Genomic DNA, 15,611 nt, shown 5'->3' on the forward strand with positions numbered 1-15,611 from the left:
AGATTTACAGGAGTCTGTGCAATATGGTGCAGCTAGATTGAATTTAAAGGGTCTGTTGGGCCTTGGCAGAGGTAAACGCTCCACTGAGATACATCCTGGTTTCATTTGATTACTTTTTAGCCTCATGTTAGCTGGATACACTGGATGCATGTCTCTTTTAACATCAGCTGCAATCTGATTTCGTTGCAGATAACACGATTTCCAACAGTAACACGAAGGAACATTGATGAGAGCTCGTCCACCACAGTTCTGACCTGTCACAGTTTTATGAACAAAACATTTTTATTTGATTAGACACTTAGTGCTGACTCAGCAACATGATGGCATAAAATGAATGGGCTATAAAATGTGAGTTAGAGCTGATGTACAACATAATCTTTGATTTCAAGTACAAAGCTGAAAAATAAGACAAAAAAAATACACAATAATTTCATGTCTTTACCCCATACCAGGATAACGATGAACTGATGGTTATGATGAAAGGTTGATATAAAACATAAACAATTTAAAAATTTTAGTTGCTTGCGTCATTCATTCAAGCAAATCCAGTCTGACTCCTCAGGTAGAGCAGTTACACTCTTTGGCTTTCAGGCTTTCTGAAATCCTAAGATGAGCGATCAACTCTCTGAAGCATTGAGGAATAATTTATCCCTTCTTAAATCTTGAAGTTTCCTGAAAGATGAAGATCAGTGCACAGACATGTTGGTTTTTACTGCTCCATCTATAACCCACAGTTTGCGCTCATGGCTACATTTGTTGATCTTTTTAACGATATATGAAAAACAAAACAAGAAATACATGATAACAACTCAGTTATTAAAAATTATGAATAAAAACTTTGATCGATTCAGGGACGGAATTAGATATAAAATAGGCACATTATCTCTTTGTATCACAAAGATCAGAAAACTCTCAATAAACAACCTCCACTGTCTTCTCCCCCCATCACTAATGTCATATGATGAACATTAGAGCCCGATATGTGATCCTTTCACAGACATCTGTATCATTGTTTAAGTTCGCGGATGTAAAAACATTATCGATTTAACAAAGCAGAAATAAATGTTTACATTCAATAGATATTTGGTTGTTTTTAGGCTGTGATAAGGTTAAACTGTAAAATATCAAACCTCAATAAAAAATGAAGTGAATTTTTTGTCCTCATATATATATCGTTGGATATTTTAGCATCACTTTTTTTCTCTCCATCATCCCAAAAAATCCATATTGGTCGGGCTCTAATGAACATGTGACACTATTTGATATTTTTGTATAATACTCAAATGTCCATAAAGAACATCCTAAACACAAAACTGAACATGGAATGAAAAAAATGTCTGTAATATAAAGTTAAATATTAATACAAAGGAGTCATTGCGTCAAGGTCAAGCCTGGGATGGACGGACATGCCTGCTTTTGATTTGATGACTTTGACCTCTGTAAAATTTGTTGTCTGAAAGGCAAAGAGGCAGATTTGTGAGTCAGAGACGTCTTCGGGTAAAAGTCGACTGGAACTATCACAGTTCAATCTTTGAAATAGAGAGGATAAAGAAATTATAGATAAGAAAACATATAGATAAAGAAAATCATGGTAGCCAACACTGCAGCTGCCACACGTACAGTTGCATTACAGGGCAATGATATGCATGATACAATACACTCATGTGGTAGTATGTGGTTCACATTATAGATCATACTCAGTGCACATGGACTCACAGTTTACACATGTAAACAAATAGACACAATAGCAGACGTGTTGTGACGTGGCTCTGATCAGAGGACCATTCTTTAACACTGAACATTCTGAGCGAAAAAAGACTGAAATGAATGACCCAAAGCTCACACTGTGATTCTGAGAAACGACAGCAGGTACGGGCCGGTTAGATAAAAGAAATGCAAACACTCAAAATACCTCGGCACATGTCAAAGAGGTCTTTGGCATCCCTGGTTGTGACGAAATGTAACAGGCAATTAAACAGATCGTTCAGTCAGATCATCTGGTCAATCTTTCAGTAGGGGAGGGGGGGGAGGGGAGGTTTGCTTCAGGGAAATGAAAGATTTAAAGAACATATCGGTGTATTCACAAGGTTTCCTCCAAGTCACTGTCCTGCTCCTGTCAGCTCTTCTTCTCCTCTGGGCAAACGTAAGACAGCAGCATGTCTATCATGTTCTTGACGATGGCTTGTGGCGGATGGAGGGCGTGGGGGAGGGGGTGCGCTACAGTCATTTGCCAGGCGTCCACCAGCCGGACGCTCATTCCCTTAAACATGGCCCTGAGCACCTCGTCCAGTTGCAGGGAGTACCAGTCGCTGTTGTACAGGCTCACCTCCTGGTCCAGGGCCTGGAGGTTGGCCGAGCGGATCACCACGAGCGTCCCCGGCGCCCGGTCCAAGAGTCGCACCAGCGCCAGCCGAATGTGGCGCAGCCGTCGTATGTACACCTCCACGGGGAAGGTGCTGAAATGGGACCAGATGCTGAGGACCACGACGGTGTTGGGACCCCCAGAGAGGCCGTCCAGCTCGTTGGAGATGTACCTCAACTCGCTGGACATGACGGTGGAGAAGCGGATGGGCGGGCCGTGGCAGCGGTATTTCAAGAGGATGTTGTGCGCGTTGTCCACCGCCATGAAAGGCCCGACGTTTTTAGGACTGTTGAGGTTGAACTCCTTCAACCCTGAGGAGAGAGAAACACACAGAGGGTCAAGTGTGTGGGGGGGGGGGATTCACACGGACCGAAACAAATCTAAGAGAAAAAACAACCCTCACCTGGGACGAAAGCAATGAGGTACTCAAACCACTGCCTGACGGTGGAGTCTCCGTAAAGGTGGATCATCTTGTCCTTCAAACACCGAATGATGGCAGATGTATCATTGAACTGGCGCAGTGTGGCGCCCCCTAATGGCCTCCATGACTCCTCGTAGTAATACCCCGATGGCGCAAACATAATGGCGTCCGGTTTTGCACTACTGCTCTCTGCCTCTACTTTATCTGACACAAGTCAAGAAATGGTGCAGAGAACTGAATTAACCTGAGTAGATTCAATCAAAAAAAAACGTGCTCCAACTGAAATGTTAGTGTCACTCTGCAGGTGAACTGTACCTTTTCTTGGTGGGAGCACAGTGACTCTGTCGGGTCCTGAAGGGTGTATGTGCACTTTGATGTTTACGCCACTAAAACACAAAAGAAGTAGTTCAATGTTAGCGATAGAGGCGATTAGAAGACCAAAACAAACAATGTTAGAGCACAGTCACAAATGGGGTGAGGTGTAGAGAATATCGCCAGACAAAATGAACAAAAGTTATGTGACAGGGCATTTAGAACGTCCCTAAATATTTAAAGGGGTTCCCAGCCTCTTTGACACTTAGCCCCAAACACCCGCCCACCTATAATCCTATAACAGCCTAGCTCTATAAATCAAACTGAAAATAGTTGCTAAAATGAAAACGTTCAGCTGGCGATTGACACACTTTCTAGAAGCAGGATGATCGATTTGGGATCAACTGGTGTGTTTTTAATCATTTTTGGACAATGTTGGTCTGTCACACAGGGGATGGATTTGTTTTTGGTCTTTTCATGGGATCTGTTCAAAGTAAGAAAAACTCCCAATATAACCAGTCTCATCCAAAAATTCAATATTTTCTTCAATCAGTGACAGACCTCTGGAAGAGCAGTGCCTCCTGGTTGCTGATGAGGTGTTTCAGGTAGCCTCCTTTGGCGTGGTTGACTCTGGTGTCGCAGCTGAGTATCTTGGGCTTATAGCAGTACCATGGCTCTCCAGTGTAAAGGTCTGTGTAGTTGCAGAGAGGCTGCTGATCAGGCGGCAGGCACATGTTGCACACAGTAGTTTCAGACAGGAAGCCCAAGCGGAACAGGCTCTTAAAAAACACCCGGTCGGGGCGCTCTTCCCTCAGCCGCTGCAACACCGAGACCGCCTCGCTGGAGTGCACCAGCGTGACCTCGACCTGTGCAGATCCCACCCAGAGGAGCGGGAACAGAGCAGAGTAGAATCCATTCCTGTGGTCCAGCACATTGCCCGCCACACCGGCGCCGAGCTCCGGAGAGTGCAGTCTGGCCAAAATGAAATCACCGCCATAGCGCTTGGGACGGCCGTGGAAGTCGTGCATCTGGACAAGGACCTCCAGCTGGTCGCCCACGTGCCATTCCCTGCCCCCTTTGGTGGGGAGGATGGCGAACAGGCTGTGCAAAGGGTCGCTCGTCAGGCGCAAGGCCGTCTGGGCAGAGCGAGTGAGGGGCCCGGGCCAGGCGATGGAGTCCAGCAGGTAGCGCTCTTCCAGCTCATCTTCGGGGGAGGGTTTCTGGCCCAGCTGAGCACAAAAGGTGTGGTTGTGATAGAAAGTGGGGAGGAAGGACGACTGGATCCTGCTCTGCAGCTGGTAGAGCGCAGAGATCGTGTGACAGTTCCAGTTCTGGAGAGGAAGAGAAGAGTGGTGACTTGTAGAAAGCATGACAAATAAAGGTTAAGTGACGCTGGAAAAGATGAAACTATCAACCTGTGACTGGCAGATTCAAATGCATTAAATACAGATGCACAATACAGTATGAGTGTAAGTGAATGTAATACAGATTTGTGCAAACTGACTGAGGCCCTGACACTACAGCTTTTTTCAGACATGAACTTTCTTTCACATTTGAAGAATGCAGCAGAAGAATGTCCGGGTCAGGCGCCTGGGTAGAGCAGGCTGCAGGCAGGACATTCCGCTCAACGTTTTTGTTTATTGCACATCAACCCCAGTGTTAGCGTTAGAAGCTCTGGGATCCTGTTGTCTTTCCAGGTTGACATCCTCTGCGGCATCCTTTACGTGTATCGCTTCTTTTTTTTTCTCCTGAGATATTTGTATTTTCACAGTTTTGCGTCTGCCACATGTTAGAAACTTCATCGATCGCCCACTCGCTAGCTGTAAATTGTCCAGACACTTTCCTGCTGCAGTCTAACGTGGGCTCATTTGGACGTTTTCAGGAGATATTACTCGTCTGGCGTGAAAATTTAAAGGAAATGTTTCGACCAATTTACTTGGAAATTAGCTTTCTCACGTACAGCCCCTCCGGAAAATGTCTAGAGTTCAGTGAAATAAAAAGATACATTTGGAGATGGGTCCTGTTACTTCTTATGCTACCCTATATTATCCAACAGCTAGAACAAAACACTGATCCATCCTCCTTCCTCACCTCCACACTGTGGATGTTGCGGAGCAGCCAGAAGAGTCCAAACAGAGCGAGGAAGAGGAAGATGAGGGCGTATTTGGACAGATTCCGGCACATGGTGACCTGCCTCTGTCTCCCAGAATCAGGCCCCGCGTCTCTCTCTGCTGTCACCACAGCGATGATGGCATCACTCCGTCCTCAGCGCCCGATGCTGACGGATGAACGCTATAAGACAGAAAAACAGGAAAATCTGCTTCTGCTCTTGAAAGCTAAAAATAGATGTACGGATCATGTGATCATGAGACTGAAGACAAAGACAATTTTTATTGTTTTAGATTTTTCAAAGATGTTGTCTCTGCTGGTTAGATGATTCAAAAATAGTTAAAAATAAAAAAGTATTTTTGTAGGAGATTCTTTTTTCAATTTTAAAAATCATATTGGGCCAGACATAGAAACCAGTCACTAGATACACCATGTAAAGCGGTATAATTTGTTTAGTTATTATAATGTAAATAATTTTACTCAAGTTTTTTTGTATTATTATTCTCCAATATTTGAAAAATAAATACATTTTAAGTCATAACAATTCAAGCTCAAGCTCCAGTTATAGATATTTAGAGTTTTTTTAAGTTGTATCATTTGGTCTTTAAAATTTCTCAAAAATTTCTGTTCAGATCAGTTACACTAAGAATACAATTGTCCATCTAAACAAAATAACTTAACAAATGTGTGACATGAAAACTCCAATCATGAAAGTAAGTGGACCTTGAGCTGAGATTCGTCAAACTTGCCAATGTCAAAACTGAACGTGGCTGTTTGCATCTCTGGGCAGCAGCTGGACCAATGGATCTGGAGAATGAACAACAAAACAAAAAACACTCTTCTATCACTTCCTCCTCCTCTCTCTCCCTTCCTCCTCTCCCCAAACACTCCCCTGCTCTTCTCTACTTGTTTCCTTTGTTAATAGCAGAAATGACCCCTTTTGCTGACTGGCTGAAATCTTGTTGTGTGGCTCGGCTGCAGCCACTTTCTGTATGGAAGAGTTCTCTGTAGGACCTGTAGACAGACAGACACCGGCTAAAGAGAGATTATTATTTCTACTGAGGAAGTTGACATCAGTATCATGCAGGACTTGCCTATGCATTCCACAGTCAAATAAATAAAGTAAAACTTGTCTAGATATATGGAAGGTACTTAAATAGAAGGCCTGGCATGGTGGATTAGTGGTTAGCGCTGTCACCTTACAGCAGGAAGTTCTCAATTCGAACCTGACAGTTGGCCGGGGCCTTTCTTTGTGGAGTTGACATATCCTCCCTGTGTCTTTAACCCAACCTTCACAGGACAGGCGATATGGAAAATGGAAGGACACACTCTTAACAACGGCCGGTAAACTCTGACTCGTGCCCACTCACAGGGGCTAATGTCAGGAGTGTTGGTTTATCCTAAATAAGAGATGAGCCGGACTGGTCCAATTTAAGTATTTATTGAGATGCAATGAAAGTTGAACAGCATAGCTAGAGACAATTATCACAGCCTAGGCTAAATAAGTTAGCAATAGGTAGTTAATAATGGCCCCAAACAAAAGGGGTTTGATATAATTATAACAGTAGATTTAATATGATTGGTTATGAAAGATTGAAGGGGAGTCACCGCAAATCAATTATGTTCACCCTTATTGGTCCAAAGCTGTAGTCCACCGCCCCTTGTCAAGGAATCCAGGAAGTGACTAGAAGCCGCTCTCCGTGATGCTACTACTACTCTGATAGTTGCTAAGCAAAATGTTCTCTTCATGAAAGGCCTTGAAACAGCTGATGCAATGTGGGCCATTGGAGAAAGGAATATGATGTTCCTGCTATATCCAAACAATGTCCTGTTGATGTAAACATTAGGATCCTCGAAACCAAAACAACAAAACAAAACAATGTCAACAAAGTAACTCTGTCCGACCTCCAGAACTTTATCAGACAGCTGCTTGAAATATATGTGATGTGAATGAATCTAAGGGAATAATGGTTTAATACCAAAAGATGGAATTCAGAACAATTATAAGATTCATTATTAACAATATGCAGCAAGGGTTATTTATAAATAATTTGTATAAAGGCCTTATATCTGGCTAAAACTGCTTAAGGCCCCCCCTTCTGCCTTTATTGCAAATAGTACAGTCAGACCCACATACCAGCTAGAATTTAAAATTCCTAACACTACTAAGCTGCTACTCTCTGCTCAGTGTATCCCGACCACATTTTGCAATAGTGACCTGTTGTCACTGGATCAAAGGGCGCCTGATCCAGCAAGACCATTACAAATGGAGAGAAAAATGACCAAAAACAATAAAGACTATGAAAAAAAGACACCAAGAGACGCAAAACATCCACAAAGGATACACTATTAACATAAAGAGCCTGGAGACTACCAAGACCAGATTTCAAACCAGTGGAGCTGAGCTCCAGCTCTTGTAAGTAGGACAGGTGTCAGGGCCCAGGGGGGGCGTTGTTTCATTAGCTGTCTATTCTAGTGCTCTACTAATGAACCCTGCACTTAAAATAAGCACCTATATGTACTCTGTTATAATGCACTTTAATCAGTTTATCCTTTGTGTGTGTGTGTGTGTGTGTGTGTGTGTGTGTGTGTGTGTGTGTGTTCTCTTTCACGATGCCCCACTGCAGATCAACAAAGTGATGTGAATTTAACTGAAAATACAATGTTCACAAATAACAAACTGGACCCAGTGGATTTGGGACATGTCTTCGAACAGCCAGCCCGGGATCACGATCAGTGTCTGTACCTGGCTGTGTATGCACACACCTCCAGGACCGTTAGCGTCTGTTCTCATATTTCCTCCATCGCGAGTCGTCGTCAATCAACAAGCACCATCAGCCTCCATCACCTCAGCGGCTGCAGGAGCCACAGACAAAGAAGAAGCTGCTGGACAGTGATGATCGTTCAGAGATTCAGAAACGTCTCTGTTATCAACAACAGGGCTAACGTGTTGTTAGCTTAAAGCAGCAGTGGTGCAGCCGTGACATGCTAAAAAAAAGTAACACTTACACATTTGGACGAGAGATCATCACCACGTCGTACCGTCAGCCGCCTGGTGGAGAGGGAGGTTGCGGTTAACGGTGCGGCCGGGTGAGAAGCTGCAGCAGCGGGTAGAGCAGCTCGTCAGAGTCGGTGTCAGGTTCAGGAGGCAGAGCCGAGTGGGGGGCGGGGCCTGAGAGTATAGATTTCTGCCCCTATAGCGCCATCTTGTGGTCAGTCCATCACAACGTAAAATAATCCATAACACGGTTTTTGTTCGTTTGTTTTGGTTCTGCCTTAAAGGGATAGTTCACCGGAAAATGAAAAACCACCCGTCGTCTCCTCACCACTGCGCCGTTTCCTCAAAACACTTCTGAGGCTCAGGGGTAAAACAGCGTTGCAGCCAATCCAATCCAGACTCGTCTTTTTGGTTTTTTCTCCGTGGAGTCGAACCAGAGACGAAACAGAGACCTTTTCTGTCCATAGTCCAATTTTCTGTAATAAACAGAAAAAAACATAAAATGCCTCCATGCTGCTCCTGTGGTGTCATCCCAGTGTCCGTAAGCCCTGACATTCAAAACGTCATTTACATGTTATTAGCCTTAATGTCCGCTGTTGTCCTCTTCCTAGTTACTGCCAATAATTAACCAATAGTCGTATTATATTTTTACTACATAGAAACACTGCAGGGCCATGTTATAATGAAAAATCTTTTTATTTCATCAGGACACACAACCAGAATGGGAACGTCTTTACATATAAATATAATAAAACACATAAGGATGTGCTCTTATCATTAACATTTCACGTCAACTGAACTAGTCCTTTTACATTCGCACGTTTACACATTTTGCAAACATATCATCACCTGGTCAAACTCTATATAAGTTGATAAATGGTTATAGTAGAGTTGTAAATGTTAATCAGCACTTAATAAACAGATTTCATCCTTTTTCCGAAGATTATTGAGCAAGTCTGAGGTCACTGCAAGGAATTAGAGAATATCAATTTGGACATACCAGTCATTTCAGGTATTACTGGACCAAGTGTTCTGGTTAATGGAGGGGAAAAGACTCCTGCTGAGCTGAAACATTTAGTCAACTCATAAATTACTCGGTTAACAGAAAAATGTATCTTTTTAACAATCGGTCAGGTTAACTACTAAAACTGTGACTTGATATATATAGTATGTATGTTGTTGCTCAGGTATAGAAACATATGTGGTCGGATGTGTGCTACGTTTAAAACATCAGCATCTTTTCTTATTTATTGCAGTGTATTAATAATTCAGTGGATATGGACAAAGTGAATGTGCCTGGTCTTTTCATACGAAGAGGAAGAAACCCTCTGACTGTAGACGACTAAAAAACGGATTTCAAGCTACTTCTGAAGCTACCTCACAATCATTGTCTTCACACAAAGAGGAAAGTGTCACTTAAATAAGAGTATAAAGTATAAAACTCGGGTTACATTCACAGTAAAGTACTTGTTTTCAAGCCTGAGCTGGGTTCAGACTCGGGGCGCAGTTGCTTGAAAACTGGGTCAGCTATCGAGATGAGTGCAGGTCACTCAGTGTCTATTTACACAGACTCAGGAGTTCTGTAAAGGTGTTGACTGTCAGACAGACGTTCCCTCCGTTCTTTGTGCTTCTACTGCCCTCTGCTGGGTGGAGTGGGACTGTGCTGCATTACCGGGTGAGACTGGCGATGAAGGCTGTGATTTTGCTGTTCTATCACTGATCACCTCCTCCACCTCCTCCGCCTCCTCCGCTCTCTGCTGCACAGAGGAGAGGTACTGCTCCAGCAAGCTGCAGTCTGCGCTGTCCACACCAGCGAAGCCGCTCGGAACGGGACTCAGTGCTCGCACCGTCTTCAGGGAGTCTTCTGTCCCGCTGCTCAGGAAGCTGTCCTCCAGCATGGCCTGCTGATTGCTCGTCGACTGGAAGCCAGAGTCTGGGAAGGAGACGTCTGTGCTAGGCGGCTTCGTTGTGCTGGAGGCCACTGGGGTCGCGACCTTACACAGTCCAGGAGATGAGGTCTGATTCAGGGTGGCAGCCTGAGCGATGTCAGCCAGCCGGTGCTCCACAGACGTCTTCCACTGCTGCATAGACTGGAGCTGCATGTTAAACACAAGAGAGGTTTCAAACTAATTAGGCTGGAAATCACACAAGTCCAGAGAGTATTTCTGGACATGATGCTGCAGAAGAGCTGCATTATACGACGTAAATAATGAATCAGGTGAAGTGAAGTGAATGAGAAGGACATTTTAAAATAACCCTCTTCAATCACCGACCTCTTTCCACAGAAACTTCACAGCCTCCTCCTGAACAAGCCTTTGTAGTCTCTCTTCCTCATACTGCTTCTGCGCACTGCAAACACATACGTTTTACCTTTTAGTTCCATAAAGTTAATATCTATCAGAAACCACAGTTATGCCATAAATGAAACAGACAGTTTATTATTGCTGATGCTCGGTCAGTTACCTGTCCAGCTTCTCAGACAGGAACAGGATGTGCTCTTGCATCCTGTACAGGCGGATTTCGCTGCGCACCTCTCGGGCCATGTGGTGACAGCTTCGAGTGTAATGTCCCCTCCACCAGGACTGTATTCTCACTGCCGCCCTCTCGGCTCCCATCGAACTGGATTTTCTGACACACATACCAGCGTCTTCCTGCTTGGGGGCTTCCTTCATCTCCACTTTAACACAATCAGAGGGTGTTTCCAGGTCATTTTGTGCTACACTAACTCTGACCCCCGTTGAGAGAACTGTTGCAGCCTCACCAGAGATAACCTCTTCTTCGTGAGTCTTCCTCTCTGGCGTATCCACCGGAGGCGAATTCTGTTTCTCGTTTGTGTTGTGCTTTTTGGGCTGAGCTGGACGCTTCGGGGCCAAGGAGTCCGGCTCGAATGTCTCTGTCTCGTCCTCGCTGTCGGACTGGATCGTTAGTGACTCCACGTCAGACATGAAGGGGAGATAAGTGGAGTCTGAGGAAAGCATGCTGCCATTGAGTTTATCCTCATCTGTGTGAACATCCTCCAAAGACAAGTGCTCCTCTCTGAGCTTTGCGCAGCGAACTGTTGGCAGTGACGGCTGGGAAGAATCCCCGCTCACCCAAGTGTTGACCTGCACAACTGGCTCTGGAAGTTAAAACACAAACGGCATAAATATACTCATAAAAACAATTTGTTTCCTGGAGACGAGCAGAGTATTAAGTCAAAACTCTCCCACCTGACTCTGAGACTGATGGAGCAACATCTGGTCCGGCTGCAGTGTTTTTCTTCACCTCTCTGGCTCCCTCCGGTGGTGTGGCAACCGGAGAACAGTGCATCTCCACGTCAAGATGAGTTGGACGAGGGGGACTGTGACCGCTCCCCTGCGTCTCCTCCAACAGCTGCCTTTGGTGAAACCTGAAAGGCAAAAAAAACATGGCAGCACAACAAAAGGTCGTTGGAGTAAATGTTTTCCTTCATCAGAAATGCAGTGTTAAAAGCCGGATCAGATTGACAGGACACCTCTGCTTATTGAGGATCTTCTCCAGCTTGGCGTCTTCTGCCGTCTCCAAGGCTGGCGATGAGGTCAGAGGGCAAACGGTGGTGAGGTACTGAACGAGCTGCACGTGCTGACCCGGTCGAAACAAGCGTCCTTTTCCTTGACTGTACAGCCACTCCGCTTTAAGACTGTAATGGTGACAATTACACACGAGATATAAGAAAATTCAAAACGTGTGGATACTCTCTGTTACTTCACAATGTAGCAGCATAGACGTGTACACACCCTTCTTTTTGTGACACCACGTAGCCGTCCAGGACCTTTAGGTTCAGGCACCAGCTCATGATATAAGGCCGATAGTCAAACTCTGGCAATGACGGGGTCGCCATAACACAAGGGTTGCTCATTATAGACAGCTGCTCCAGGTCATGCAGCGGTGACAGGTATGACACCTACGGAGCAGGAATAAAAGAAAAAAACATAAACGTGTGAATAAATACAAGCCCCTAATATATTTTAAATGAAGATCCCTGTTGCTGTGTGGAGTCGTAGAAAAAGACAGTTACCTCATTGAGATCTCTTATCTCGTTCTCTGCCAGGGAGAGAATGGATAAACGGGCAGGCAGGTGGGCAGGAACAGTGCGAAGTGTTGTGATGCTATTTCCGTGGAGTAAAAGTGTCTGAAAGAACATTAATCAGTACAGAAATCGGATTTAATAATAGTTCTTTGTTTTATTTGAGCTGGATTTTGACCTAGATGGGGAAGCACCCACCTTTAATGCCACCAGTTTCGTGATATCACCGATGGTTGATATGTTATTGTCAGACAGATCCAGGTGTTGCAGAGAAGCACAGTTGGTGAGTTGTTCAATGACCTGTGTAAAAAAAAAAAAAAAAAAAAGCGTACAGTCGCTTTAACATATCAACAAATGGGCTGAGACTTATCGGTGCACTTACATGTTTGTAAATAAATGATGATTTGTAATGTGTGAGAATCTCTCTTTAACTCACCTTAATATTGTTTCCAGACAGGTTGAGCCACTGGAGGTGGGGCAGATCTCTTAGCCCTTCAATATACCCAATACTGTTGTTGGGGAGATTGAGGACTCTCAGCTCTGTCAGCCGAGACACACCCATCATTCTCACCAGACGGTTTTCTGCCACCGACAGCTGAAGAGGAAAAGACCAGGAATTACCACAGGACGTCCAATCATTAAACTAGACAGTATTCCCATTAAGAAACCTGTATGACTAAGCTATAATTCTGTTAGACAAAACAGTCAACGTTTCAAAGTGGTCACTACCTGCTGAAGGCCCGGGCTCCGCTCCAGATAGTCCAGCTTCATGATGTGGTTCCGGTCCAGGACTAGAGTGTGCGTGTCGTCAGAGGTGAAACTGGGATCCAGCTTCTGGATCCCCTGGGCAGACAGATCCACCACAGGTCCTTGTGAGAGAAGAGAGGGTGGAGATTACACCGACTGGAAAACCACAACAACAACGGTGAGCGCATCATCACCACGGCTACATAACACACTTATAACATACACAGTATACAGAGGGCTACTGCACTCGGCTTAAATATTTGACAGAAAACCTGTGTTAAAAGCTGAGGGAATTTACCAAGGGCTTCTTGGATTGTATACAAGTTTGTGAAGCCTGATTCGAGAACGATTCAGTGCTTCAAGAATGGGAACAGCAAAATAACTTTTAAAGATTTTTAAGTTCAACGCTCAAGTTCCAAACTGCAGCGTCCTCACATCCCTCCAGTGCTCAGATCTGTATACTGGCTCCATGTCTGTCAAAGAATTTCCTTAAAAATCCTGCTGTTGGTTTATTAAGCACTTCATGGTTTAGGGCCACAATACATTACTGATCCGCTGCTACGTTATAAACCAACTAGACCTGTGAAGTCTGCTTTCCGTCCTCAGAGTAAAATCCTAACACGGAAAAGCAGCGTTCAGTTTTTAAGCTGCACACACGAGGAACAAGCTCCCAGAGAACTGGGTGCTTGATTGAATTGAAGGGGACTGTTGAAGGTATGCGCTCCGCTGAGTGCCATACTTGTTTCTCATTTCTCACAATGCACTTCTTTCACTCTTTAATTTCTTCATTTATTTCTTCATTTTCTTGATGCAACTCTTTTTTAGAGTTTCACATGGTCATATGTTGCCTTCACGGTTGCTCCTGAAGCCTGTTTATATTGTGTGTTCTGAATTGTGAACTGACTTGTTGTTATAATGTGCTATACATACAAACTGGCCTCATCTTTAAGAGCAGTAGAGATAAAACCCTGCTGCATTAAAGGCAGCGCTGGTTTTGGGTAATCACGTGTAAATCATAGGCACATAAGACAATATCTGAGTCGTTTCAACCGGTTTAACGGAACAATTGAAATATACTCTAGTGCTATTGTTCTGCAGGACATATGATATCTGAGGACTATCAAGGACAGCGAGGGAGTCAAGGTACTGCATATTATACACACCGCTACGATCTGAACATCCACAGAACACACATGCGAGTGAATAAGGGTGATCATCGCGACAAGTCTGACACATGATGTTTTGATGTGGATCCTCTGGACAAGGCTAACGGCTTCGCGGCGGTTATTCACGCTAGGGCTAGCGTTAGCTAGCTACAAGAACACATCGGCCCCCTGGAAACAAACGCGTCATACTCCAGTTCGTCTGACCACAACAAACCAACGAGGCTCTTACCGACATCGGTATCAAACTTTAAATCTGCTACACCCATCCTGTCGTCCCGGTGTTCCAGGTTGGGGAACCTGTCTTCTTCTTAGGCTTATACTTCTTCTTTTTGTTTTTTTTAATGGCGGGTGGCCCCTAACGTTAAAGGCGCATTACCGCCACCTACTAGGCTGGAGTTTTAGTCTGCGGAAATACATAAATGAATAAAACGTACATGAATAAAATAGATTTAAATAAATTGAATCCTCTTCCTTAAACCAGTTACTTATAGTTATATTACTGTAATCTTTTGTTATTTTGTTTTGCTCTGTCCAAATATTCTTCCTCTTCTTTCCCCTTAGGCTACTCAGAACTCTACATGGCATATTTTCCTTGATAAATGTAGAGCACCCTCCTCCTATCCCCTCTACCCTATCACACCTAACCGCTGTATAACTTGGATGTACTGGACACATACAAGTACAAGAGTCAAATATTTCTGTCCAAAACGTAGACGGGAGACGTTTCTCAAAATACTATGCGATGTACGGAAACCTCCAGGCCAGACGCCCTCACACAGTCTGTTCACACTCCAGAAACCGTCTCTATCTGTAGGCAACAACGACCTGAGAACTTTGATTCATCGTTAAAAACACAAAAGTATTTGATCTGAGAAACAAAAACTTTTATATCAAAGGTCAACAACTAAACTACACTCACCTAAAAATGAATAAAACTCAGGATGAATCAATGATTCAATGTGAGACATCTTTAAACTGTTATTGTCTCTAATTCCTCCTTGCACCCCCACTCTCCAACTTGTCTCTAAAAGACAGAAATCAAACAGACACACTTTCCCGTCCTCATTTCCACACTAAGTCTTGTGATATCCTGATATCCTTTTCTCTTCTTACTCCTCTGCTGCTGAAGCCTCGAAACTCTTTAAGAACAAATAACACAAATAAATATTCTCATTTAAGAAATGGTCTGTAAGTTAGACAGATGTCTCACTCTGCTCCGGTTTACCTCAAACGTTTGTTGAGGGAGAGAAAGAGGTTAAATGTAACCTGAATCTAACCTAACCTAAACTTACACTAACCTAAACCTGAGCTAAACACAAACTTAAACTAACCTAAACTAAAGCTGAAACGACCTAGTTAATGAGCGTCTTGTGAAACAGCGGCAGATTAGATCAGATTCTTCTTTCTGCTCCTTGTGTTTTTGAATTTAAATAGTTTTGTTTGGTGGATGA

At 44.0% G+C, this 15,611-nt stretch overlaps 2 protein-coding genes across 6 annotated transcripts; both read right to left on the reverse strand.

Annotated features, from left to right (window-relative positions):
* Positions 1-247: 247 nt before the first annotated feature.
* On the reverse strand, positions 248-8,666 carry LOC128455680 (NXPE family member 3). 5 transcript variants are annotated; one of them, XM_053439439.1, is made up of 8 exons: positions 8,214-8,666; positions 7,951-8,090; positions 5,369-5,387; positions 5,187-5,338; positions 3,657-4,426; positions 3,099-3,169; positions 2,766-2,987; positions 248-2,673 (listed from the first exon to the last, which is right to left on the reverse strand). In XM_053439439.1, exons 2-8 carry the CDS (start codon positions 7,996-7,998, stop codon positions 2,117-2,119), a joined length of 1,839 nt encoding a protein of 612 aa, XP_053295414.1. In that variant the 5' UTR covers positions 7,999-8,090; positions 8,214-8,666; the 3' UTR covers positions 248-2,116. The 5 variants fall into 5 exon arrangements, with proteins under 5 accessions (XP_053295414.1, XP_053295413.1, XP_053295415.1 ...); XM_053439438.1 differs by having other exon boundaries at positions 7,951-8,087; positions 8,214-8,316; XM_053439440.1 differs by having other exon boundaries at positions 7,951-8,060; positions 8,214-8,287.
* Positions 8,667-8,879: 213 nt separating this feature from the next.
* Positions 8,880-14,508, reverse strand: cep97 (centrosomal protein 97). The gene is made up of 11 exons (XM_053439428.1): positions 14,390-14,508; positions 12,977-13,116; positions 12,684-12,842; positions 12,446-12,547; positions 12,239-12,352; positions 11,958-12,124; positions 11,696-11,860; positions 11,412-11,590; positions 10,666-11,320; positions 10,476-10,551; positions 8,880-10,298 (listed from the first exon to the last, which is right to left on the reverse strand). Exons 1-11 carry the CDS (start codon positions 14,424-14,426, stop codon positions 9,801-9,803), a joined length of 2,292 nt encoding a protein of 763 aa, XP_053295403.1. The 5' UTR covers positions 14,427-14,508; the 3' UTR covers positions 8,880-9,800.
* Between the last annotated feature and the right edge of the window lie 1,103 nt (positions 14,509-15,611).

The sequence above is a fragment of the Pleuronectes platessa genome, chromosome 14 (genome assembly GCF_947347685.1).
Source record: "Pleuronectes platessa chromosome 14, fPlePla1.1, whole genome shotgun sequence".
Taxonomy (NCBI): domain Eukaryota; kingdom Metazoa; phylum Chordata; class Actinopteri; order Pleuronectiformes; family Pleuronectidae; genus Pleuronectes; species Pleuronectes platessa.

Excerpts from the sequence above, each read along its gene's own strand:
- LOC128455680 (XM_053439439.1), bottom strand. The coding sequence starts at position 7,998 with ATGAGAACAGACGCTAACGGTCCTGGAGGTGTGTGCATACACAGCCAG. Across the intron at positions 3,170-3,656 it reads GAGGCACTGCTCTTCCAGAG|TGGCGTAAACATCAAAGTGC; the intron begins GTCTGTCACTGA and ends TTTGTGTTTTAG. Across the intron at positions 2,674-2,765 it reads CCTCATTGCTTTCGTCCCAG|GGTTGAAGGAGTTCAACCTC; the intron begins GTGAGGGTTGTT and ends CTCTCTCCTCAG.
- cep97 (XM_053439428.1), bottom strand. The coding sequence starts at position 14,426 with ATGGGTGTAGCAGATTTAAAGTTTGATACCGATGTCG. Across the intron at positions 11,861-11,957 it reads GTGGTGTCACAAAAAGAAGG|TCTTAAAGCGGAGTGGCTGT; the intron begins GTGTGTACACGT and ends TCACCATTACAG. Across the intron at positions 11,321-11,411 it reads TCCATCAGTCTCAGAGTCAG|AGCCAGTTGTGCAGGTCAAC; the intron begins GTGGGAGAGTTT and ends TTTAACTTCCAG.